This window comes from Pan troglodytes, chromosome X, assembly GCF_028858775.2.
Source record: "Pan troglodytes isolate AG18354 chromosome X, NHGRI_mPanTro3-v2.0_pri, whole genome shotgun sequence".
Classification (NCBI taxonomy): Eukaryota; Metazoa; Chordata; class Mammalia; order Primates; family Hominidae; genus Pan; species Pan troglodytes.
This window is the reverse complement of record NC_072421.2, coordinates 28312957-28338573: the sequence shown is the minus strand read 5'-3', so window position 1 is coordinate 28338573 and position 25617 is coordinate 28312957. Positions and strand designations below refer to the sequence as shown.

The 25617-nt window shown below is 40.5% G+C and overlaps 1 protein-coding gene across 6 annotated transcripts in view; it reads right to left on the bottom strand.

Annotated features, from left to right (window-relative positions):
- Nucleotides 1-6437: 6437 nt before the first annotated feature.
- DCAF8L2 (DDB1 and CUL4 associated factor 8 like 2) overlaps nucleotides 6438-25617 on the bottom strand; it is a 163215-nt gene continuing 144035 nt past the window's right edge. For all 6 annotated transcript variants that reach the window (XM_016944260.4, XM_016944261.4, XM_054676226.2 and 3 more), the window contains one exon: nucleotides 6438-9610. In XM_016944260.4, the coding sequence (XP_016799749.1) occupies nucleotides 7660-9552 (1893 nt within the window). In that variant the 5' untranslated portion in view covers nucleotides 9553-9610 and the 3' untranslated portion in view covers nucleotides 6438-7659. The remainder of the gene's footprint in view (nucleotides 9611-25617) is intronic.

The following is a 25617-nucleotide window of genomic DNA, read 5'->3' as shown; positions in this document are numbered from 1 at the left end:
GGCATTGTCTTCTATTATCTATCTATGGAAGTCCTAGATGGCATCTTTTAACAATACAAGGCTATTTTGTTTACACTGAAATCTGTTTAGGATAGTCACTTCCATCAAGGGTTGATATGGTTTGGATGTTTCTCCCCTACAAATCTGATGTTGAAATGTAATCCTCAGTGTTGGAGGTGAGGCCTGCGGCGAGGTATTCGGGTCATGAAGGAAGATCCTTCATGAATGATGGCTTAGTGACATCCCACTGGAGATGAGCGAGTTTTCCCTGTGAGTTCACGTGATGTCTGGTTGTTTAAACATGTGTGGCACCTCTCCCCTCTGTCTCTTGCTCCTGCTCTTGTCATGTGACATGCCTGCTCCCACTTTACCTTCTTCCATGAGTAAAAGTTTCCTGAGGCCTCACCATAAGCCCAGCAGATGCTGGCATCATGCTTGTACAGCCTATAGACTAATGAGCCAATTAAATGTCCTTTCTTTATAAATAATCCAGCCTCAGGTATTTCTTTATAGTGACATAATGGACTAACACAGAAAATTGTACTGAGGGCGTGGTGGCTCATGCCTGTAATCCCAGCACTTTGGGAAGCTGAGGGGGGCAGATCAAGAGTTCGAGACCAGCCTGGGCAACATGGTGAAACGCATCTCTACTAAAAATACAAAAATTAGCTGGACATGTGGCACATGCCCATAATCCCAGCTACTTGGGAGACTGAAGCAGGAGAATCGCTTGAACCTGGGAGGTGGAGGTTGCAGTGAGCCGAGATTGCGCCACTGCACCCCAGCCTGGTGAAACAGTGAGAGAAGAAAGAAAGAAGGAAGGAGGGAAGGAAGGAAGGAAGGAAGGAAGGAAGGAAGGAAGGAAGGAAGGAAGGAAAAGAGAAAATTGTACTGAGAAATGGGACATTGCTACAAAGATACCTGAAAATGTGGAAGTGGTTTTGGAACTGGGTAATGGGAAGAGGTTGGAAGAGTTTGGAGGGCTCAGAAGAAGGCAGGAAGATGAGAGAAAGTTTGAAACTTGTTAAAGACTGTGGTTGTAATGCTTATAGAATTATGGACAGTGAAGGCCATGCTGATGAGGTCTCGTTTGGGAATGTGGAAGTTATTGAGAACTGCAGTAAAGGTAAATCCTGTTACATCCTAGCAGAGAACTTGGCTGCATTATGTTCATGTCCTAGAGATCTGTGGAAGTTTGAACTTAAAAGCGATGACTTACCATATCTGGCAGAAGAAGTTTCTAAGCAGCAAAGTGTTCAAGAAGCCTGTTAGAAGACTGGATGCTTTTAAAAAGCTAAATCAGATGTAGGAGCAAAGGAATGACTTAACACTGGAACTTGTATTTAAAAGGGAAGCAGAGCATAAAAGTTAGGAAAACTCACAGCCTGGCCCTGTGGTAGAGAAAGAATCTAGGCAGGCTGCAGAGCAACCACTTCCTAGACACAGTAGCATGACTAAAAGGCAGCCAAGTACTAATATCCAAGACAATGGGAAAAAGGCCTTGAAGGCATTTCATAAGTTTTTAAGACAGCCTCTCTCATCACAGGCCCAGAGTCCTAGGAGGAAAGAATTGTTTCAGGTACCAGTCCCAGTGTGTTACTGCCCTACTCAGCCTCAGGAAACTGCTCCTCACATCTTGGCTGCTCTGGCTCCAGTCTTGGCTCAAAGGGGCTCAGGCACAGCTCAGGCCACAACTCTGGATGGTGCAAGCCATAAGCCTTGGCAGTGTCTACGTGGTGTCAAGTCGGTGCATGGAATGCAAGAGTGAAGGAGGTTTGGAATCTTTCCCCTAGATTTCAGAGGATGTATGAGGAAGCCTAGGTGCCCAGGAAGAAGCCTTCCACAGAGGCAGAACCCTCACAGGGAGACTCTACTAGGAAAGTGCAGAAAGGAAATGTGGGGTTGGAGTCCCCACAAAGAGTTCTCCCCACCAGTGCACTGCCTAGTGAAGCTGTGAAAAGGGGGCTGCTGCCCTCCAGACTCCAGAATGGCATAGCCATGGGCAGCTTGCATCCTGAGCCTGGAAAAGTTACAGGTACTCAACTCCAACCCGTGATAGCAGTCACAGGGGCTGCAACCTGCAAAGCCACAGGGATAGGGCTGCCCAAGGCCTTAGGAATCCAACCCTTGCCCCAGTATGCCCTGGATATGGGACATGGAGTCAAGGAGATTATTTTGGAGCTTTAAGATTTAATGCCGATCCTGCTGGGTTTCAGACTTGCATGGCGCCTATAGCCTTTTTCTTTTGGCCAGTTTCTTACTTTCAGAATGGTAGTGTTTATCCAATGCCTGTACCACCATTGTATCTTGTGAATAAATAACTTGTTTTGATTTTATAGGCTCATAGGTGGAAGATGAGTCTCAGATGAAACTTAAGACTTTGAACTTGATGCTGGAATGAGTTAAGACTTTTGGAGACTATTGGCAGGGCGTAATGGTGTTTTTCAATGTGAGAAGAACATGAGACTTGGGGGACAAGAGGTGGAATTACATGATTTGAAGATTTATCTCCTCTAACTCTTATTTTGAAATGCAATCCTCAGTGTTGGAGGTGGGGCCTGGTGGGTGGTGTTTGGATCATGGGGGAAGATCACTCATGAATGGTTTAGCACCATCCCCTTGGTGATGAGTGAGTTTTCACTCTGAGTTCACATGAGATCTGGTTGTTCTGGTTGTTTAAAAGTATGTTCCCCCCACCCCCTGCCACCTTGTTCCCCTTTTCGCCATGTGATGTGCCTTCTCTGGCTTCACCTTCTGACGCTAGTAAAAGCTCCATGAGACCTCACCAGGAGCTGAGCAGATGACAGTGCCATGCTCTTACAGCCTGAAGAGCCATGAGCTAATAAAACCTTTCTTTACAAATTGCCCATCCTCACGTACTTCTTTATAGCAATGCAACATACAAACACAATGGTTTTAGCTATATTTTCTGGATAACTTGCTGCAGCACTTGTTGCTTTACCTTGAACTTTTATGTTATGGAGATGCCTTCTTTCCTTACACATAATGAACCAACCTCTGCTAGCTTCATAATTTTCTTCTGCAGCTTGCTTACCTCTCTGAGCCTTCATAGAACTGAAGAAAGTTAAGGCCTGCCTGACTCTGGATTAGGTTTTGGCTTAAGGGAATGTTATGGTCGGTTTGATCTTCTATGCAAATCACTCAAACTTTCTGCATATCAGCAATAAGGCTGTTTCAGTTTCTTATCATTTATGTGCTCACTGGAGTAGTACTTTTAATTTCCTTCAGAGACTTTTCCTTTTCATTTACAACTTAGCCAACTATTTGGCACAAGATGCCTAGCTTTTGGCCTATCTCAGGTTTTTTGATGCTTTCCTCACTAAGCTTAAATCATTTCTAGCTTTTGATTTAAAGCGAGAAACGTATGACTCTTCCTTTCACTTGAACACTTAGAGGCCATTGTTGGGTTATTGACTGGCCTAATTTCCATAGTCTTGTGTCTTAGGGAAAAGGGAGGCCATAATAGAGGGAGACGGACACAGGAATGGCTGATCGGTGGGGCACTGAGAACACACACAACATTGATTGAATAAGTTCATCATGTTATAATGGGCACAGTTCATGGTGTGCCAAAACAATTACTATGGTGACATCAAATATCACCAATCACATCTTGCCTGTAATCCCAGTTGCTCAGGAGGATCACTTGAGGCCAGGAGTTCCAGAACAGCCTGGGCAACACAGCGAGACCCCACCTCTAACAAAATTGTGTAAAAAATAGGCTAGCCAGGTGTAGTGGTTCAGGCCTATAGTCCCTCCTACCTGGGAGGCTGGGGTGGGAGGATCCCTTGAACCCAGGAGGCTGCAGTGAGCTATGATTGCACGATTGCGCTCCAGACTGGGTAACAGAACCAGACTGTCTAAGAAAAAAAAGAAAAGATCATCAATTACAAATCACCATAACAGATAAAATTATAAGGAACATTTGAAGTATTGCAAGAATTACCAAAATGTGGCAGAGGCATGAAGTGACCACATGCTGTTGGAAAAATGGTGCTGATAGACTTGCTTATTGCAGAGTTGCCAAAAAACTTCAATTTGTAAACAAAACAAAAGCAATATCTGCAAAGCACAATAAAGTGAAGTGCAATAAAACAGAGTATGCCTATACTACATCAGATTCATTGAGAGAGACAGAGACAGGGAGAGAGAGAGTGAGGGAGAGAGGAAGCCAAGGAGGATGACTAAGAGGAAGTTGCCCCCCCGCCAGGACTAGGATGAGGTGTAGAGGCTGTGTCCCCCATCTACAGGACTGGGCTGAGGACTGGGCGCTCCTGCAGCAAAGCCAGCCTTGCCAAATAATGTCTCTATGAGACCAGAGGACTTTCTTTTCTTCCAGGCAGGTTTGGATTTGGGGTGGATTTTAGTTTTGTTTCTCTCCTCTCTTCTTTTTTAGTGGTGTTTTATCTTTGTTATTTTTATTTTATTTTTTGAGACGGAGTCTTGCTTTGGAGTCGCCCAGGCTGGAGTGCAGTGTCGCGATCTCGGCTCACTGCAACCTCTGCCACCCAGGTTCAAGCGATTCTCCTGCCTAAGCCTCCCAAGTAGCTGGGATTACAGGCGCGTGCCACCACGCCCAGCTAATTTTTTGTGTGTTTTTAGTAGAGACGGCGTTTCCAGCATCTTGGCCAGGCTGGTCTTGAACTCCTGACCTCGTGATCCACCTGTCTTGGCCTGCCAAAGTGATGGGATTACAGGCATGAGCCACTGCGCCCGGCCAGTGATGTTTTATCTTTGATTCACTTTTAGCCCTCACCCCTGGTTGTCATCTTTCTTGATCAACATCTTTTCCCGATTCTCTCCCCTTCTCTCCCCAGATCTCTTAGCTACCCTCCAACCCAGGGAGCAGCAGTGTAGACAGGAAGCCACAGGCCTGAGACTCCATCTGCTCTCCTTCCTAGAACCTGGAGCAGGCCAGGAGAAGGAGGTGGTGTTCTCCAGCTCCCCAGCACTGAGGAAGAATGGGATTCTTACCATGTCATCCTTCCCTTTCTCTCCTGCTCCCAGGACTGGGCCACTTCTGAGTGATTCAGCGGGTCTCAGCTCAGCTCACACTGAGAATATAAGAATATGTGTGTGTGTGTGTGTGTGTGTGTGTGTGTGTGTATCAACTTCAACTTCTCCCTTTAGGACCTATAATTCCTCCAGATGGCAAATATCCAAGTTAAAGTAACCAGGGGATTTATTCAGTCCAAAGTATGTGGGGGAGGTTGCATCAGTCAGGGTTCAATCAGAGAAACAAACACTCTGATTGAACAAATATAAGATGATACACACATGGGGGTGATACACACATAAGAAGGGACTTATAATAGAGTCTAGGCCTTATTGAATTGTGGAAACCGCTTAATCAGTCTCAGTGAGGCTTTTGTCTTTGCATCATATGCTGGAACCTGAAGTCAGCGGGGAAGTCAGGAAGAGGAGATGATGCACTGTAGAGGAAGCAAGGATAAATGGAATCCATGAGGAATATCTGGGGCTCACAAGGACTGACTGGGACCCATGTTGATCTTTCACTGCCTCCAAACCTCCAATTTCAATGACATGAATGTCCTGCCAAAAAAAAAGTGGGTGTTCTTTTTTATGGAGCTGGTGAAGAAGGAGGAAGATATGAGGGAGAACTGGAGCAATTGTGGGCCCAACTGCTGCCTCACACCAAGGTAAGCCAGGATATAAGCAAAAATATTCATGAGCTGCAGCAGCACCTTTCTGAGCATAAAACAAATGTGGCTACTACTTTACCTTTGCCTCCCAAATCTTTTACCAAATGCCTCTGGTAGCACAAGCAGTCTCAGAACCATTCAGGGAACTCTGAGTAAAGTTTCAGTTTAGTTAAGTGAGCAGAATATAAATCCCCCAGAGGCAGACCTTCTAAACAGCAGGTGGAAAAAGAACTGTGTAATTTATCTGTTTTCACTTTTGCTCACACTGTCACTTGAAATCCCAAATGATTTTTTAAAAATGTTTTGTTAATATTATTGCTGGTATGTATCCCATGAAGTTATACGGGGTGCCCCAAACTTGGAATTCTAGTTTATAACACTCTTCTTACTGCCCATGAATTCTCTTTTGGGACTCTTAAGATCCTTTCCTGACAGCAGACCTTGGTAGGGGCTTCTTGAGGCTCCCAGACCCCCGGGCAGTTGTCCATAACTTTGGATCTCAGTGAGCAGGAACTTCAGTCATTACGTTCCTTTCTAAATTCTAATCTCATTATGCAAATTACTCTACATTTTCCCCAAAACACAGAGATAATACTCATTTTGAGAAGTATTATCAAAGAAAAGCCATTGTCAGGACACAGGATGTTTCATTACATCCTTCTTTCCCAAAAGTCTGCAAAGAATGGTGTGCTATAGTTCATGTGTGTTGGGGGCAAGGTGATCTTCTGAATTCATTCACACAAATAACACATATAAAATAAAAACAAATATTTTTATTGAGCAGTAATTGGACATCCAGTACCCTTATTTAATTTATATTAAATGAGGCATAAAACAATTTTTAAAGCAATTTAAACAGCAGAGAGAATTTTAAGCAATGTGAGGATGTCAAATAGGATTTTTCTACCAATTACACCAAATGGTTATGTGTAAGTATAAACAATCTTTATTGCAACTTGTTCTTAAAAGTTAATTAGAATGCGTTTTCAAATATGAGAGATTTTTATATGAGTAAGCTGGCATTTATAGGAGATGCTTGTCCCAGGAGGACTTCCTGGAAGGTAACCCTGTGGGAGTTCCCAACCTTAAAACTTCAAGAAAACTTAATGCACAGAGTAAACAATGTCATGTGATCAAATTAAATTTAGTTCTTACCAGCTACAGTGTACTCAAATTTTTCAAAATTATTAATATATGGATTCAGAAAATGTAGGCAATCCCACGTTACTTATTCTAAGGAGATGAATTATCTGGTTAGGAATTAATCTACATACTACCTCTTCTCTTTTCCTTTTCTGAGACTGTGTCTGCGTATGGCCAAGTGTTAAGAATTAATCTACACACTACTTCTCTTTTCCTTTTCTGAGACTGTGTCTGCGTATGGCCAAGTGTTAAGAATTAATCTACACACTACTTCTCTTTTCCTTTTCTGAGACTGTGTGTGTGCGGCCAAGTGTCAGTATCGACAGAACAAAACTGTAGTTTGTCTTATTTTACTTCTAAAGAAGAAACACATTTCTGAAATTTTCAGGTCAACTGAGGAACTCGATCTTCAGAAAAAATTGTTAAAGATGAAAAAAAGTAAAAAGGTAACCGTTTTCAGACTGTCAGATTTGAGTAGATGCATCTAATAAGGGTATTAATTCTTTCAGCAAAATTCAGAAAATTTAGAGGTCAACTATAAGGGAACAAAGGAAAAGAGGCATAAATAAGTTGTGTATGCACTCATGTAAGAATAAGGGGTAACAAAAGAGGCATAAAGAAACCAAGAGGAAAGGAATGAGAGAAAGAATGTGTGGAAGAAAGAAAGGAAAGTAGAGAGGAAGGAATGGAAGAGACGGTTTTCAGCATATATTATGGAAAATAGAAGACAAAAAGCAAATCTATTAATCTATTGACAATTCTAAATTAGTCAAACTGAATTTTAAAGTCCAGTGTACTTAGGTGGCATTTAGCTGGACTGGATATGAGGCCTTCAGGATGGCATGCACTGCACTCGGTCTTGGACCTCCTCCTCGGATGTCTCTGAGGTGCTGGAAGACTCATCCGATTCTTCATCTGGAAATTCGGCTTCACCACTTCTCCAGTCCTGGTGACGACCTCTCTGTGTCACGTGACGCAGGAGGAACCAAAGCATGTACTGGTCAAACAGGCTGCCATGGTGCAAGCTATCTTCATCTCGTTCCCACTTGTTCTTCTTAATCACCTTCTTTAACCCAGTAAGCTCAGTGGCAGCTTTAGCTGTGGGTGTCCAGATCTTGACATCATGATCTAGGCCACTGCACGCCAACACAGGTAGGTAAGGGTGGGGTTCAAGGCAGTTTATTGTACCTTCTCTGTTCCCCTTTAGGAACTGGATGATCTGGCAGGATGATTTCTCCCAGAAGAAGATGTGCCCGCAATCACTACCGCTCACTACAAACTCACTCCTGGGGCCATAGAAATTAACACCTTTGACTGTGGTATTATTTCTGTGTCCCTTAAATCTCTTACTGTACTGAGCACCATCACTGTGAGAGGAGTTGAAGAGGTAAATATCGTCATCATTGTAGCTGGCTAGCAGCTCTGTGCCATCGTGGCTGTACACAACGCAGGTGATGTTTGTTGGGAAATCACAATTAACCAGATGATGAGGAGTGAATTTCTTGAGCACGCCATTGTTTTCTTTCTTATCAATTCTCCTCTGGTCATAAATCCTTACAAACTGATCTTGTCCGCCCACTGCAAATTGGTAGGTATTGGCGGGATTCACAGTAATTGTATACAGTCCCACTTTCTTATCATTTTCTCTTGTTACCACAACTTTTGAAGCTGGCCGGTCTTGTCTGAGGTCAATGGTGAAGACAACAGCATCTTCACCTGAAGTGAGGAACTTATAAGGAGAGTCAGGCTCCAGAGCCAACTTGTGGGCAGGTCCCCTGTGCTGGGCCACACACTTAGTATTGTTGAAATATGATGCATTAATTAATTCTGCTACCCGTACCTGCCCATCACGGGCACACATGGCCAGAGTGGAATCACCACAGTTAGGAAGGAACTTGGCCTGGAAGACATTATTTGTGTGACCACTTTCAAAGTTCAGTACTGGCCTCTGCCGCACCCAGTCCCACACTATCACCTTTAGGTCATCACCGCTACTGGCCAGCCGGGTGCCACGCTGGTTAAAGTGTACAGTATTGACACAGCCGACATGGTCTGCAAGACGATATTGCAGGCGGAAACGCTGCACAAAGGCTCTTGCCCCACAGGCCTCATATACAAAGCGGGGACGTGAACCCAGCTGCCGCTGGTGAAGAGCAGTAACGACCTGCCAGCGAGGTCGGGGCAGGGCAGATGTCTCTGAGGAAACCCACTCCTCCAGCGCCTGATCCTCCTCGAACGAATACTGCTCATGGTTGCCGCCACTGCCTTGTGGACCCGCCCGAGGCTGTTCTTCTTCCTCCTCCTCCTCCTCCTCTTCCTCTTCCTCCTCCTCCCCTTCCTCCTCCTCCTCCCCTCCCTCCTCTTGTATCTCTTCGTCTTCCTCCTCCCTTTCTGTCTCCTCCTCTCCCACTAAAGGGTAATGGAATAAACTTTCACCACTCATGAGGAAATGCTCAAAGTCCTCCAAGCTCTCAAGTTCGATGTCTTCACTTGCGCTTTCTTGGTCTGAGCTTCGATTTTCTGTGCTGGCATCGTTGGGGAATCCACCATCCCTGCTATCACTGCCATCTCCGGTCACTGTCACACTCAGCTCTGTGGCCGCCATTTCAATGTCTGAGGAGGCCGCCGTCACCGCTGCTACTCCAGACTGCTCCTCTGGGCTGCTGAACAGGCTTTCAGTCCCTAAGTCTGGTAAGCCATCTGTGCTGCCCTCTTGGTGGGACATCTTGAACGATGTTTGCTGTAGTAGATCTGGAACTGCAAAGGCCAGGCCCCTAAAAGCTCTGGGAAGAAAGTTGGCCTGCGGTTAGGACTGATGGTAGTTAAGGAAGTAAGCGAGTGGCAATCAAACAGCAATCTGATTGGCTAAAGGAGACTAAATTATTCCGCCAAGGCAGTTGCCAGTATGGGATCCCATGAGGTTCAGAAAGCTTCTTACCTGCTCGCCGCCTCGCAGCATCCAGATTGCTCTAGTTTTTCCAGGCCCAGAGCCCCACCCCGACAGGCATCTTACACTGTGAGTAGCTGCGGGTTTTTGAAGATCGAAACTTGCTGCACCTTGGAAAATGTTCTTATTAGAGAACCATGAACAAAAGTGACCCTCCTTAAGCAAAATAGTTTTTAGAAGCCTCTCAGTGTTTTGCTTGAAGGTAATGTACTCTATAAAATGAAGATGTAGGCAAGAACAGTGAAAAGTCAGCTAAGTGTCCCATAGCTAGTGACTTTTTGACATACAAGAAATATCTTAAATCGAACAGCTTGAGGGAAACCTTGAGTGCTCTAACTAGTAGAATCGATATAGGGTTGCCAGATAAAATACGGTATGCATAGTTAATTGCATTTCAGATAAAGGATGAATACTTTTTTTAGTATGAGTAGATCTCAAGTGTTACATTAGATATATTGCCACTAAAATTTTATTTATTATTTATCTGAAATTCAAATTTAACATGGTGTCCTCTATTTTTATTTGTTAAATCTGGCAGGCTCCTTTAGTGAGAAGAATTTAGACCCTCAGTGTAATGAAGGCTGAAATCAACTGATCAATTGAAAGTGGACACTGAAATGAGTAATTGCTTCACCTATTTGAGATAGAAGTAGTACTTCCTTTTTTCTTATTCCACCAGAGTTCCTATATATTTATTTAGAGTTAATTCAATTTAAGATACTTAGGGAACACCAACACAATTTTGTGAAAAAAGGAAATTATGTGATGTCATAGAACTATAAAGTCTTTTACATATCACCCAGAACATGTCCGAGGCTTCTGTGGGGCCTCTAAGGAACAGAAAACAGCTCTACAGAGACAGTTAATTGGCATTACTGTGTTAATTTAATAGTTTCTCTGAATGAATTATCTAAGGTGATATCAGCATATTTTCAAAGGGCTACAGTAAACTGCTAACTAAGAATGCCAGAATGAGGAAAACAAAGTTTCCCTCAGAGTAATTGCAAGGTAAATGCAAAATTGATTAAAAATAGAAGTATACAGTCTTCTAAAGAAAATGGATGGTTCCAAGGCCAATAGTAACAGAAAGATATGTAAACAGTATTCATAGCAACTTGTAAAGTCTAGCTCAGCAAACTGAAAACCACTGAAAAGCCCATCAAGAATAACATGGATAAATAATGGAATAATGTATGGAAGTGAGAATGACTAGACTAGAATTGAATACATGAGCATGGATGAATCTTTAACACAATGATGAGTGAAAACACAATTAACAAGGATAGTCAATAATTTCAATTTTTTGCAAGTCTATATTGTTTTCATATAAAATAACATCATTTAAAAAAGCAAGGAAATAATTGATTCACAACTCAGGATAATGATTAAATTTCAAAAAGAGAAGAAGGTTGAAATCTGAGAAAGATGTAACTTCAAAAATTCTTGGCAATATTTATATCTTATCCTGAATATAGGTGTCCAGTTATTCTTTTTATTATTTATTGCTAGGCATATACATTTTATGTGTATGATATATTGCATAGTAATTCTTTAAAAGAATTCATGTTCATAAACAAGGGGTCTTGCTCAGCCATGGAACACAAAAACAGGAAACCTAGAGCATCAAACCCTAACATACCCATAAAGGAATTGTCCAGGAAAGGAAGTGTCTTAGTCCATTTTGCTTTGCTCTAAAGGAATAGCTGAGGCTGGGTAAGTTAAAAAGAAAAATGGTTTACTTGGTTAAAAGGTCAGCAGGCTGTACAAGAGGCAGGCACCAAGTTCTGCTTTTAGTGAGGAACTCAGGAAGCTTTAATCATGGCAGAAGGAGAAGGGGAGCGGGAGTGTCACGTGGTAAGAGAGGGAGCAGGAAAAGAGGAGGTGCAAAACTCTTTATAACAATCACATCTTGTGAGAACTAATAGAGTGAGAAATTACTCATTACCTGGAGAGAAGGCACCAAGCCATTCATGAAGGATCTATCCCCATGAACCAAATACCTCCCACCTGGCCCCACTTTCAACACTGGGCATCAGTTTTTTTGATAGCTTTTAATTGTGCTTTTCTTCAACTTAGTTCATTAAAATATATTTATTTTAAGCATCCTATAAATAAAGTGACCACCAACTAATGTGGGATATGGGTCACCCCTCAGCATGATATTTGTTTTAAGCAGTGTTTCTTATAGGAATTTTATTGATTGTACAGTAGTTACAATAATGTCAGATATAATGATGTATACAATTTAAATGAGATAGGCCTGTTAAGAATTTACATAATATAAAAATATACATATTAAAAGTTAGCCAAGTGGACAGATGCATGTAACAGGGAGAGCAGGTAACAGGAACCCCTTTAATTATCAGTCAAGGGCCCAGATGCAGGAATCTTATTTTCCCCTCTATGACAGTAAACAATGTTCATTAACAGATACAGGTCTTCCAGATACACCTAAACGCACAGGAGTAAGTTGTGAATTGCTGCGTGTACAGTCTAAAGTGGTGTAATTGTGATCTTCCTGTGATACTCCCGAGAAAAAGTAAATAGTGAACCCCATGCAAGTAGTAGGAAGCATTGGTCTTTTATCATAGGTTGGACTTGAAGATGTTTAACTCCTGACATTAATATTTGTAAACAGGCCAGGCCTGGTGGCTCACGTCTATAATCCCAGCACTTTGGGAGGCTGAGGTGGGCATATCATTTGAGGTCAGGAATTTGAGACCAGCCTGGCCAACATGGTGAAACCCCATCTCTACTAAAATACAAAAAATTAGCCGGGTATGGTGGCACACATCTGTCATTCCAGCTACTTGGGAGGCTGAGGTGGGAAGATCGCTTGAGCCCGGGAGGTGGAGGTTGCAGTGAGCTGAGATCACACCACTGCACTCCAGCCTGGGCGACACAGTGAGACCCTGTCTCAAAAAAAAAAAAAAAATAAATAAATAAATAAATAAATAAATAATAAAAGCCAGGCATGGTGGCTCATGCCTGTAATCCCAGGACTTTGGGAGGCTGAGGTAGGTGGATTACTTGCAGTCGGAGTTTGAGACCAGCCTGGCCAACATGGCAAAACCCCCTCTCTACTAAAAATACAAAAATTAGCCGGTCGTGGTGGCGTGAATGTGGTCCCAGCTACTCGGGAGGCTGAGGCACAAAAATCGCTTGAACCCGGGAGGCAGAGGTTGCAGTGAGCTGAGGTCGCGCCACTGCACTCCAGACTGGGTGACAGAGTGAGACTCTGTCTCAAAGAACAAACAAATAAAATATTTGTAAACAGCACATGTCCCCTTTTGCTATGTTTTCTCCAAAACTGGCATGGACTTAGGGTGGCAGAATTCTGATGGTCATTTGACCTAACAGTGAACTACTGAAATACTGTTTAAAATGTGAGAACCTTTCAAAAAAATTAGTCAGGTGTGATAGCATGTGCCTTGTAGTCCCAGCTACTCAGGAGGCTGAGACAAGCGAATCCCATCCCTTGGGCCTGGGAGATCGAGGCTGCAGTGAGCCGTATTTATGCCACTGCAGTCCAGCCTTGGTCACGGAGTAAGACCCTATCTCAAAAAATAAAATAAAATGAAATAAAAAATAAAAGTGTGAGAACCTTTTAATACTATTTAGTTACACACTTTAAAAAATGGGGATCATCCATAGCTATAAGCCAAAAGGTAGAAGGGAGTGCATCTTAATTTTTATGCTTTTAGTTTTACTGTTTTATGGTTTCTATGGCTGTCTAAAAAAAGGATGACACTGGTACACTGCTGGTTTCTTTACCAATGCAGACACTAGTTTGAGCACTTAGATCAGACAAAACCCGAAATAGAAGAAATGCCACTGTTTTTCTCTGGGATCTTCTAAGAAACTAGACTAAAATTATGAATTATTAAAGTTTCCTGTTGAGTGGTGGTGTTTTTATGTATGTAACTATCCAGAGAACAAATCAAATAGCTGTCTAACACTTGCAAGAGCATAGACTTTTGGTATACTTCTGATAGGAATCAGGAACCTTGAGCAGCAGTTCACAGTCAGAGTTGTTTTCTTTTTCTTTCTCTTGGTTTTTTTTTGTTTGTTTTTGTTTTTGTTTTTGTTTTTTGAGATGGAGTCTTGCTTTGTGGCCCAGGCTGGAGTGCAGTGGCGCGATCTGGGCTCACTGCAACCTCTGCCTCCCGGGTTCAAGCGATTCTCCTGCCTCAGTCTCCCGAGTAGCTGGGATTAGAGGTGTGTGCCACCCCACCTGGCTAATTTTTCTATTTTCAGTGGAGACGGGGTTCCACCATATTGGCCAGGCTGGTCTCAAACTCCTGACCTCAGGTGATCCGTCCACCTCGGCCTCCCAAAGTGCTGGGATTATAGGTGTGAGCCACCATGCCTGGCTAGAGTTGTTTTCCTACACACCCCATTTACCCTGCGCTTGTGCCAACTACTATGGCATATGCATTTTGACGGATTATGCTTCACAATGTGTGCTTAAAGATCCTCTTAGAGAGATTTCTCTAGTTGAGTAAAAACCCCTCTAAAAAAGGTGGCAAGTTCTGTGAACCTAAAGAGAAGACTCAGTGTCTCTCTGAATACCTTTAAATTACTGCTAGAATTGGAAGTTCCTATTTGGGGGAAAACAATATTAAAATAACGAAGATCTATTTTATTGGTAACTTAGAATACAAAATATTTTATTTTAAAAATTCTAAAATTTGAAAGCAAGCTAGCCTAGGTTAAATAATATAGTTTCTAGACCTGAGTGTGCTCATCTGGAGCTCAGTTTTTCTGTTTAAATACAAGAACAACTTCCTAACTTCCTAGGTGGGAACACTATGTTTTGATGGTCTGTGATTAGATAAACTGATCCATCTCAGTTGGTAACACTCCTTTTTTTCTTTGGTAATGGTGTAAACTTCTAGAATAAATGCATTTTTATCTAGTTTTACAGTGACAATTTCCAAAATCTATTGGGAGGCATATACCGTATATAGGAAGCCATCTTCATCCTTCTCACTCCTCATACACCTCTGAAATCAGCGAGGTGGCGCTCATCATTCTGTGCCCAGTCACCAACAGGAAGAAGGCTTGGTTAGCTAGCACAAGGAACTTTGTTTTATCCAGAACAGGCAGCTGCTCCTCACTCTTATATCCTATTATCACTGGGATTCTGGTTGGATGCTGCTCTCCGATAAGTGAGACATCTACTCTTTGTCTTAAGGTGCAGGCTGCTTGAAGGTCTTCTAAGGCATGGTGCTGGGGCATGGGGGTGGGGGCAGGGGCGGGCTAGGCTAAGGAGGCAGGCTGCAGAGACCCTGAGGGTCTGGTGGCTCTGGGGAGGGGAGGAGAGGGAGAGCGGCAGTGGCTCTGACTCTGTTGGGGATCAAATTTTAACAGAAGATTTGAGGGGATAAATATCCAAATTATATCAGGAAATCTTAATCGGCTTTGGATATGTCTTGACCCATTGCAAAGAACAGTTCCAGTGTTAGAGGATGAATCAGGTTACTTTAACCTGATGCTATTTTATCAATCTGCTTTTCATATTTGCTTATTAGGCAAATTTGGACTATAAATTGGCTTTTCATTTAAGTTTTTGTTTAAGTTTGGCTTTACATATCATCGATTCACTTTATATGTTTCCATTCTCATTCATTAATCCACCGTGCATTTATTTAGGACTTCTATGTGCCATGTACTAGTCTAGGTACTGATAATACGGTGGTGAATAAAAGTGGCATTCCCTTCACTCATGGAGTATGTAGTATAGTGGATGAAAGAGAAAATAGACAAATTAATATATAGATAGACCAGATGAAGCAGTAATGAATATTATGGAGAGAATTAAAGCTGTGTAAGTGCATATAGAATATGGGTTGTTATTTTAGATAGTACATTCAGGAAGGACTTCTTATTGGGGTGACATTTAAGTAATTTAAGTAGAGGGCAAATGAAAAGAGAAATAGATCCTTAAGTACCTAGGGTAAGAACATTCCTTATAAAGTGATATTGAGTGCAAATTATCTGAAGTAGGATCACAATGTGAGTGTTTGTGGAACTTCAAGGAGGCTGTGATTGAAGCAGTACAAGCAACCTTTAGGGAGAGTGACAGGCAATGAGATTGGAAGAAGCCATGGCCAACTAAACAGAATCTTGTTGACCATTATAAGGAATTATAGTGCTTTATTTTATTCTAAGTGTGCTGGAAAACCTTTGGGAGCTTGCCAGCACGGGAATGCATTGTGTGAGTTACTTTTTAAAAGGATGACACCAGCTATTGTGTGGAGAATAGCATGGGAGGAGAAGAGAGAGCAGATGTACTAAACTGTCGCTCTAATCCAGGTGAGAAATTAAACTGGCTTAAACTGGTGTTGGAATGGTGGAGGTGGAGAAAATTAGTTAAGTCTGGAATATATTTTGAAGTGGAAAAGGCAGCATTTGCTGATGAGTTCAATATGGGTGTGAGGTGAATTAGGCTATTGGCAAGAAACACATACCAGTTGGGTAATTGCAAGCAGTTCAGCAAGTGGGCTCCTTACAAAGGTGAGAGCAGGCTAAATTACAAGGTAAGCATACGGACATCATTGCTATTACGAACAGGAAGACATTATACCCCTAAGCCAAAAGGTATAGAAGGCAGAGAGAAGTTATCAAAAACCTGAGACGAAAAGGGGAGTGTGGAGAGTCTGGCGTGACATTAGCCATCCGTCTGTGAACCCACAGAGAGGCAGCCAGGGAAATAAATTCCCCAGATTTATTCTCCTTTCTCTGCTCTCCTGCTGGTGCTTCACACTCAATCACATTAAGAAGGGAGGAGAAGGAATCCGGATGTGTAAATGTAAGCTATCCAGCCTCTGGTGGGCAGATAGGAATCAATGGTAACTCCTAAGTATTTGACAGGAATAATGGGTTAATGGTGGTGACATTTACTACAGTGAGGATTAGGGATGAGGATGGGGAATCAAGAGTTCTGCTTTATTTACATCAAGTGTAAAAATGTTCACGAAACATTGAGAAAACAGAAGCACTGAGTTGGCAATTGGATACACATGTCTGGAGTTTACAGGAAAGATTATAAATATAGATATAAATTTAGAAGTCATTAGCCACTGGGAGTAAAGGAGATCACCTAGGGAGTGAATATAGTGAGAAAGCAAAGGTCTGAGAACTAGGCATTGGAAAACTCCAACATTTATTTTAGGAAGAAAGGAGAAAACAACCATATGGAGCAGAAGGAGCAGCCAGTTATGTAGGAGAACAATATGAGAATATGAAGAAAGTGTAGAAATTATTTTACAAAGTTGAGTGTGATTGACTGTGCCAAATATTGCCAAGAGGTTAAAATAAAGCCTTGGAAGTGACCACTGAATTTGGTAAGAGGGAGGTAACCAGTGACTTATTGTAACTCTTTTATAAGACTTATGAGAAAAAAGCTTGGCCAGGAATGTTTGGGGAGAGAAAGGAGAGGGAAGAAGTGATGATGGTGAGCGAGGAGAGACAACTCTTATAAAGGGTTTTGCTGCAAAGAGAAGAGAATTAGAGTGACAACAAAGGGAAATGGGGTCAATAGATTTTTTTTTAAATCAGATTTATCACACGATGTCATATACTAATGATAATGATTCAGTAATGAGGGGGAAGCTGTAATGCAGGGAGGACAGGAGAAATTTCTGAAAGTCTTAAATAGGGGAGAGAAAACAGGATTCAACGCACAGGTGGAGGGGTTGTAGCAGGAGAGGAGATGAAATATTTGGCATGGAGGCAGGCAGGTTATTAGATCTGGTGGTGAAAGAATATGCACATTATCTTCTAACTGTTTCTGTTCCTGAAGTGAATAAAGAAGCAAGGAAATCAACTATGAATGAGGAGGAATAAATCTATGCTGGAGCTTTGAGACAGAAGAAGGTTTGGAACTGCCAACTCAGAGAATGAGAGAATTAGTCCAATAGAGAAATGGAGATTTGTTGCCTGGAAGCAGATCAGGCCACTTGTAGTTTCATGACACAAACATAAAGTGAGACAGCATTGCTATTTGTTTTTCTCTAAACATTTCAGATACTTGAGGACAGGAATGGTGTAGGCAGATACCTGGATTGAAGTAAATTCCAAATTCTTTTGCTAGTTGAGGATGACAGAGAGTTGGGGATGGGGGACAAAGGAGCTTAGATTTTACATAGTGAAATTTTATAATAACAAACCATGAAATTTAACTATATTTAAAAGGGACTTAAGGACATGAGGAAGAAGATGGAAATGGCAAATATAATAGGGTCAGCAGATTGGAGGTCCTAGGGAAGTCAAAGTTTGCTCTGATCAGCAAATGTGTTCAACTAGGCCTGCAAGTACATATGAAGCTTAGGAGGACAGGATGATTCAGAGCACTATCATGTGTACTCAAGCTATTAAGGCAAAACAATTTGATTAAAAGAGTAAAGTAGTTCACTTTAAGATGTGACTCAATTTTCTTAGAAGCTATTTCCTTAATCTAAGGGGAACTTCCTATTCTGGGGAAGATGTTTTTTAGACAAAACCTTCCAGTGCCACTTGAATATCCCAGGACATTACCGTAACTACTCTTGGAGACCAGTAGTATGGCAGCCTGATTCTGAAAATATCAATCAAAGAAAAAGATGGGTTATTAATCTGATTGCCTTGGTGGGTTTAAGGATTTAAAAGACAATCATTTCTAAAATGCTGTATCGCCTTCCTTATGCAGTGGGCTTGTCGTGTTTTCTGCCCTCACGGAAGTAACATCCTAGTGGGAAAGATACATTTGCAAACCAGTAATGATTTTGAAGTGCAATGCATACTAAGATTAGTAGAATTTTTTTGTGTGAAGATTTCATAAGGTGTTGGCAAAACTTACATTTAAATGTGCTTCCTAGATTTTAGAAACACTTATTCAAATTTCTGGGAAGCCCATTAACTTCAGACTGTCATTTGGAAACAAAAGAGGGCAAAAAAAAAAAAAAGATTCTCTATATTCTAGAACAATTTCTATTAAAAACAATTAAAATAGCCAAATGTATGCTAATTGAATTATTAACAGAGGGTCCTGTGAAAGTGCAGTGACAGGGGATACTGTTTTGGGGTAGACATAGTGTTTAGATTGGCTTCCAGGAAAGATATTTGAGCATAACACTGAAAGCAAGAACAACAGAGCAGCACATAGCCACCTAATGTGAATTTTCTTCTGGGCCCTTGTGTATGCATTCCCATGCTCCTCTGGCTCAGACTCACTTTGTTTCAGTCCCTTTTCTGTCTGGTATACAACAAGGTGGGAAGCAGGTGGAGGTTGACACATGGTCTGTGACAGGAGGGAGGAGAGAGCATGACATATTTTGGAAAATGGGAAGTCTTAGTATGGTTGGAACACAGAGTAAGTGTAAGCAGCAATACAAGACAAGGCCAGCTCACAACTTGGCGTGTTTTAATGCAGCATTTCTCAAACCTTTTGGTCTCAGAGTGCCTTTACACTCTTAAAAGTTGTTGAGAATCCCAAAGGATTTGCGTGTATATGAATTATATCCATTTATATTTGCCGTACTAGAAGTTAAAGCTGAGAAACTTTTAAATATTTATCAATTTATTTAAAACAATAATCAACCCAATACATGTTAACATAAATAATATATTTTATGAAAGATTTTTTCCCAATGAACCAAATTTAATAAGGAGATTGGCATTGTTTTACAATTTTGCATATTTTTATTGTCTGGTTTAATAGAAGACATCTGGATTTTCATATCTGCTTCTTCATGCAATCTGTTGCAATATCACACTTTATGCAGTGTCTGGAAAATTCGACTGTACATTTGTGAGAGAATGAGACTGGAAAAAATAATATTTTAGGCTTACCATAAAATAATTTTGACCCTGCAGAGCCACTAAAAAGGTCTCAGAGACCACCCTCAAGTTCCCCAATCACACTCTGAGAACTGCTGCTTTCTTATAAAGGCATATTGATAAGTTGAATTTTAACTGATGCACAGATAATTTAGGCAAGGGATTACCTGATAGGATTTGCATTTTATAATTATTGCTTTCAGGGTGGGAAATAAATTGGAGACAGGCAAGGAAAGATGATTGGAAATTAATTAAATTTGAACAATTTCTCACATTCTGTCTGAAATAAGTATTTTTACAAACTTTTATAAAATGCCAGTAATACTTTGTATGTGTCTAGTTTGCTTTGCTCAAGAGAAAGTTACTTGAAAGCAGGTATTGCTTTTGATTCATCCATATGACTATCGCTTTTGGTAATGTGTACAGAGTAGGCACCAAGTAAAGATTTGTTGAAAATAAATGAAAGAACCAACTAAGTGGCTATCAGAATAGTGCAGATAAAAGATGATATAGTCCTGACCTTAAGGGCAGTGGCAAAACAGAGGAGTAAATTCAAGAGATGTACTGAATTCATTGTTGACTGCCGGGAAATGTCATTGACCTGCTTGATAGATAAGGGCTACGAAGGAAAGAGAAGGTACACCATCATGTCGGCCATCTGCCTGCTTCATGTGGCCCTGATTCAGGAAATATTGAAGGGACAGAATGGGGTGGAGTATGAAGGGGTGACTTTTGGTTTCATTTTGAATATGAATTCCAGATGCCTATAGGACTTGAGCCACCCGTATCACCTGAAGCTGTTTTAAAGTTACATAAGTGTCTTATCTAATTAAGCCAAGATCATAGTATATTCTAATATTTGTTTTCAATACTTTAATATTTTAGTATTTGTTTTTAGTACTTTTGATGTTTTAGTGTTTATTTTTAATGTCTTAATATTTTAAATATTTAACCAGAATTCTTGGATTTTTGCTGGCCTAAATTTCCGATTCTATTAGTGGGTGCCAATTTACTGTCAAACACATGGGATTAATTTGGCTGCTACACAGTGGATGCTATTTTGCTTTCTGATTCACTGTAATGTGCTTCTAGATTCCATCCAGAGTTTGGGAAGCTGAATTCTTCCTACAACTGTGTGAAGGAATCTGCAGGCCCCATTCTTAATATGCATGTATGGTAGAAAGTAGAAGACACAGCATTTGACTTATTTACAGAAACTGATCGAGTCTCCTGTCACCATCCTCCCACTTTGCAAGTCCTAGTTAAAGTTGATGACACATTTAAAAGTACAAATATCAGCAAGTATGGATTTTAGTAGTTCACAATTCATTAGATAGACAACATGTGATTGAAAATAAAGAAGCATTATGCAAAGAGTATGTTTTGAACAACTTAAAATGAGTTCAGAAGGTAGCAAAACAAACTGGCTTTATGTTTCCAAGAGAGTAGCCCCAACAGACAGAAAGGAAGCCTTTAAACAGTAAAAGAATTTAGTTCTCATATCCTTTATTGCTGCTTATCTTTTCATCTGGTTGGAGTTGCTGTTTTATCTAGTACTTCACTATTTAGCACCATCTTGTCTTTATATTTTGATTCCAATCTACTCTGCAAGCCTGATTGTTGCCCTGTCCCAGGAGAATGTGAATCATTTTAAAGTTAGAAAGAGAAGCATCTACATAGATAGAAAATAATTGTAATTTCATTATAATTACTCTATTTGTTTTTCTCTTAATTATGCTGAAAATGTATCAATATCTCCAAAGAATGAGTGATTACCACCTGTCATAAATGTGGAAGGCAGCCCCCAACTCTAATCACTTTCATCACTTCAAATTAAAACTATAGTGTTTATGAAAGTTTGAACTCTTGATATTTCTATTGGTTGCATAATTTAGTGCGTTACAGAAATTGTACCATTTAAGAAAAATAAGATATACTTTGAAAAGTATATTGTGTTTGCTTTTCACCAGTTATTGTGTGTTTCATAAAGCACATATTGAACACATAAAACTGGACACTCATGAATTTCATTAGAGATATTAATATAATTTAAATGGAATACAGGACATTATTTCTAAGACTGTATAAGGATACTCATGGTAATATATGAAATACAGATATAAAACTAAAACACACAAAAGTTTCTGGTGTCACCTAACAGAATTTTTATGCTCCCCAGTAGAAAATTAGGCAGATTAGTTTAAAAAGTAACCAAAGGTATATTTATCAAACATGTTATTATTATTGAGAGTGGTGCCACAATTTCTTTCTCCTCTCATTTACACGCTGAAAGGAATTTCTGCTCTTCTCTGTTTTGGAAATTCTGTCTTTATTCCTAATGTGATACTTCAGACTTTGAAATATGGTGGGCGACATTTTACTCTTGGACAGAGTCATGGTTCACATGGTACAGACCCTGTTGCTCTCTCATTTGCCTCAGTGCTCAGGCATGAAGAGCACTCTTGGGTTTTTTGTTAACGTGCTTGGACAGTGCCCAGGATCTAGTAGGAATGCTGGCTCTCCTTCTTACAGGTACTCTCTTTCACCACTGATTCTGTGTGTTAGTTGGACCGGGCATCTGCAAACAGCGATACTTTTACTTCTTTCTTTCTGGTTTAGATGGGTTTAATTTCTTTTTCTTGCCTGATTGCCCTTGCTCGTGCTTTCAGTACTATGTTGAATAGAAACGCCAAGGGTGGCCATCTTTTCCTCGTATGGGATCTTAGAGAGAAAGCTTTCAGTTTTCCCCCTTGATTATTATGTTAACTGTGGGCTCTTCATAAATGAGTTTTATTGTGTTGAGAAAATCTCCTTCTATACCTATTTTGTTGGGTTTTTTTTTATCAGAAAAAGATGCTTAACTTTGTCAAATGCTTTATCTGCATCTATTGAGATGATCATGTGGTTTTTATCTTTTATTCTGTTAATGTTGTATATCACATTGACTGACATAGACAAATGGAACAGAATAGAAAGCTTAGAAGTAAATCCAACCACACATGATCAACTAATTTTTGATAAGGGCACCAAGACCGCACAATGGGGAAAGGATATTTTCTTCAATTCATGATGTTGGGAAAGCTAGATATCCACATGCAAAATAATGAAATTGAACCCTTATCTTATACTATACACAAAAATCAAATGGAAATGGATTAAAGGCCTAAATATAAGAAATGAAATTGAAATTTCTAGAAAAAAATACATGGGGGAAAACTCCTTGACATTGGCCTTGGCAATGATTTTTTGTGGCATATCATACTACAAGCTCAAGCAACAAAAGCAAACAGAAAAAGTGGGATATATCAAACTAAAAAGCATCTGTATAGTAAAGGAAACAACAAAATGGAAACACATCTTATGGATTAAGAGAAAATATTTGCAAACCATATATTTGATAAAAGCTAATATCCAAAATATATAAGGAACTCACTCTAATCAATGGCGATAATAAAAATAATACCGAATTAAAATATGGCCAAAGGACATGAATATACATTTTTTCCAGACGTAACTAAATATGGTCAACAAATATATCAAAAGTGCTCAATATCATTAATCACCACAGAAATGCAAATCAAAACCACAGTGAGATATCACCTCACACCTGTTAGGATGGATATTATCAAAAAGACAAGAGATAACAAGTGTTGTTGAGGGTATGGATAAAAGGGAACCCATGGCCGGGCACGGTGGCTCATACCTGTAATCCCAGCACTTTGGGAGGCCGAGGCGGGTGGATCATGAGATCAGGAGATCGAGACCATCCTGGCTAACACGGTGAAACCCAGTCTCTACTAAAAATATAAAAAATTAGCTGGGCATGGTGGCACACACCTGTAGTCCCAGCTACGCAGGAGGCTGAGGCAGGAGAATCGCTTGAACCCGGGAGGTGGAGGTTGCAGTGAGCCGAGATTGCACACTACACTCCAGCCTGGGCAACAGAGCGAGACTCCTTCTCAAAAAAAATTTAAAAAAAAAAAAAAGGGAACCTTGCACACTGTTGGTAGGAAAGTAAATTGGTATAGTCATTATGGCAAATAGTATGGAGATTCCTCAAAAGATTAAAACTAAAACTATCATATGACCCAGCAATCCCTTTTCTGGTTATATACCTAAAGGAAGTGAAATCAGCAACTTATGGAGATATTATTGCAGCATTTTTCATAGTATCCAAGATATGGAAACAATCTAAGTGTCTGTTGATGGACGAATGCTTAAAGAAATTTTGATAGAGTGTATATATGTGTTTATATATATACATATACACATATTTTCTGCTATGTGAGGACATAAAGAGGAAGCTAATCAGCTGGCACCTTGACACACACACACACACACACACACACACACACACGCACACACACAGGAAAATTATTAAGCCTTAGAAAAGGAGATCCTGCCATTTGCAGCAACATGGATGAACCTGGAGGACATTATGCTAAGTGAAATAAGCCAAGGACAGAAAGAAGAATATTGCATGATCTCGTGGATATGCAGAATCTAAAAAAAGCGGAATACATAGAAACAGAGTAGGATGGTAGCTACCAGGGTAGGTGGGAGAAGGAAATGGGGAAATGTAGGTCAAAGGGTACAAAATCGCAGTTATGTAAGAATTCTAGAGATCTTATGTACAGCATGAAGACTATAGTTGGTAACATTGCATTGTTTACTGGAAATTTGCTAAGTCAGCAGATTTCTGGTGCTCTTATCACAAATAAGGGTAACTATGTAAGGAGACACATATGTTAATTTTCTTAATTGTAGTAGCAATTTCACTATGTGTATGTAGATCAAAACGTCATGTTATACAGCTGAAATATATACAATAAAAACAACAACAACAACACAGGACCCAGGACCAGGGTTTGAATCATGGTCTTGCCCGTTTCCAGTTGTATCATCTTGGGCAAGCTGTATAACATTTCTATGTTTCTGTCTCACTGTATGTAAAGTGATATCAGTTATACCAATTACTTCAGAGAGAATTGTGGGATACATAAATTAATATAAACTGATTAAATTATTTAATTAACATTAAATAAATTAATAGTTTTGAAATGCTTAAAACATTTCATGGTACATAGTGAGCACTATGTAAAGGTTAGCTGCCATTATTAGTGTCAGCCTGTTATGTACTGTGTATTTGTGTCTTCCTAAAATTCATATGTTGAATCCCTATGCCCTAATGGGATGCTGGAGCTTTTGGGAGGTGATTCGAGTTAGATGAGGTCATGAGGATGGAGCCCTTATTTGGTAATGCATTTATTAAAAAAGAAGGAGACCAAGGATATTTCTCTCTTTCTGCCATATGAGGATATATTCAGGAAGAGGGTCTTTGCCAGGAATCTAATCAGCTGGCACCTTGATTTCAGACTTCCTAACCTCTAGATCTGTGAGAAGTAAATGTCTGGGTTTTGTGTTTGTTTGTTTTTTGTTTTTGTTTTTGAGACAGAGTCTTTCTCTGTCGCCAGGTTGGAATGCAGTGGTGCAATCTCAGCTCACTGCAACCTCCGCGTCTCCAGGTTCGTGCCTCAGCCACCCGAATAGCTGGGATTGCTGGCACGTGCCACCACGCCCAGCTAATTTTTGTATTTTTTTTTTTTAAGTAGAGACAGGGTTTCACCATGTTGGCCAGGCTGTTCTCGAACTCAGGAGTTACACCTCAGGAGTCTTGACCTCAAGTGATCCACCCGCCTCGGTCTCCCAATGTGCTGGGCCTACAGGTGTACCATGCCCAGCCTAAATGTCTGTTGTTTAAGTCACCCAGCCCACAGTATTTTTATTACAGCAGCGCAAACTGGCTAAGACACAGCCAGAGCAAGTTCTGTGGTCACAAAGTTCAAGATACCGTACTTGATTCTAAATATTTTAACATTTGTGTCAAAGGCTTGAACAGTGATATTAAAGGCCTGTGATACGAAATTGGGAGCTCTATCTCTGACGCTAGGCTAAAGTCAATGAAATGAAATATGTTTAGGTCCCCCAAAACAAAGGTTTACATGCCAAATATTTGCCAGC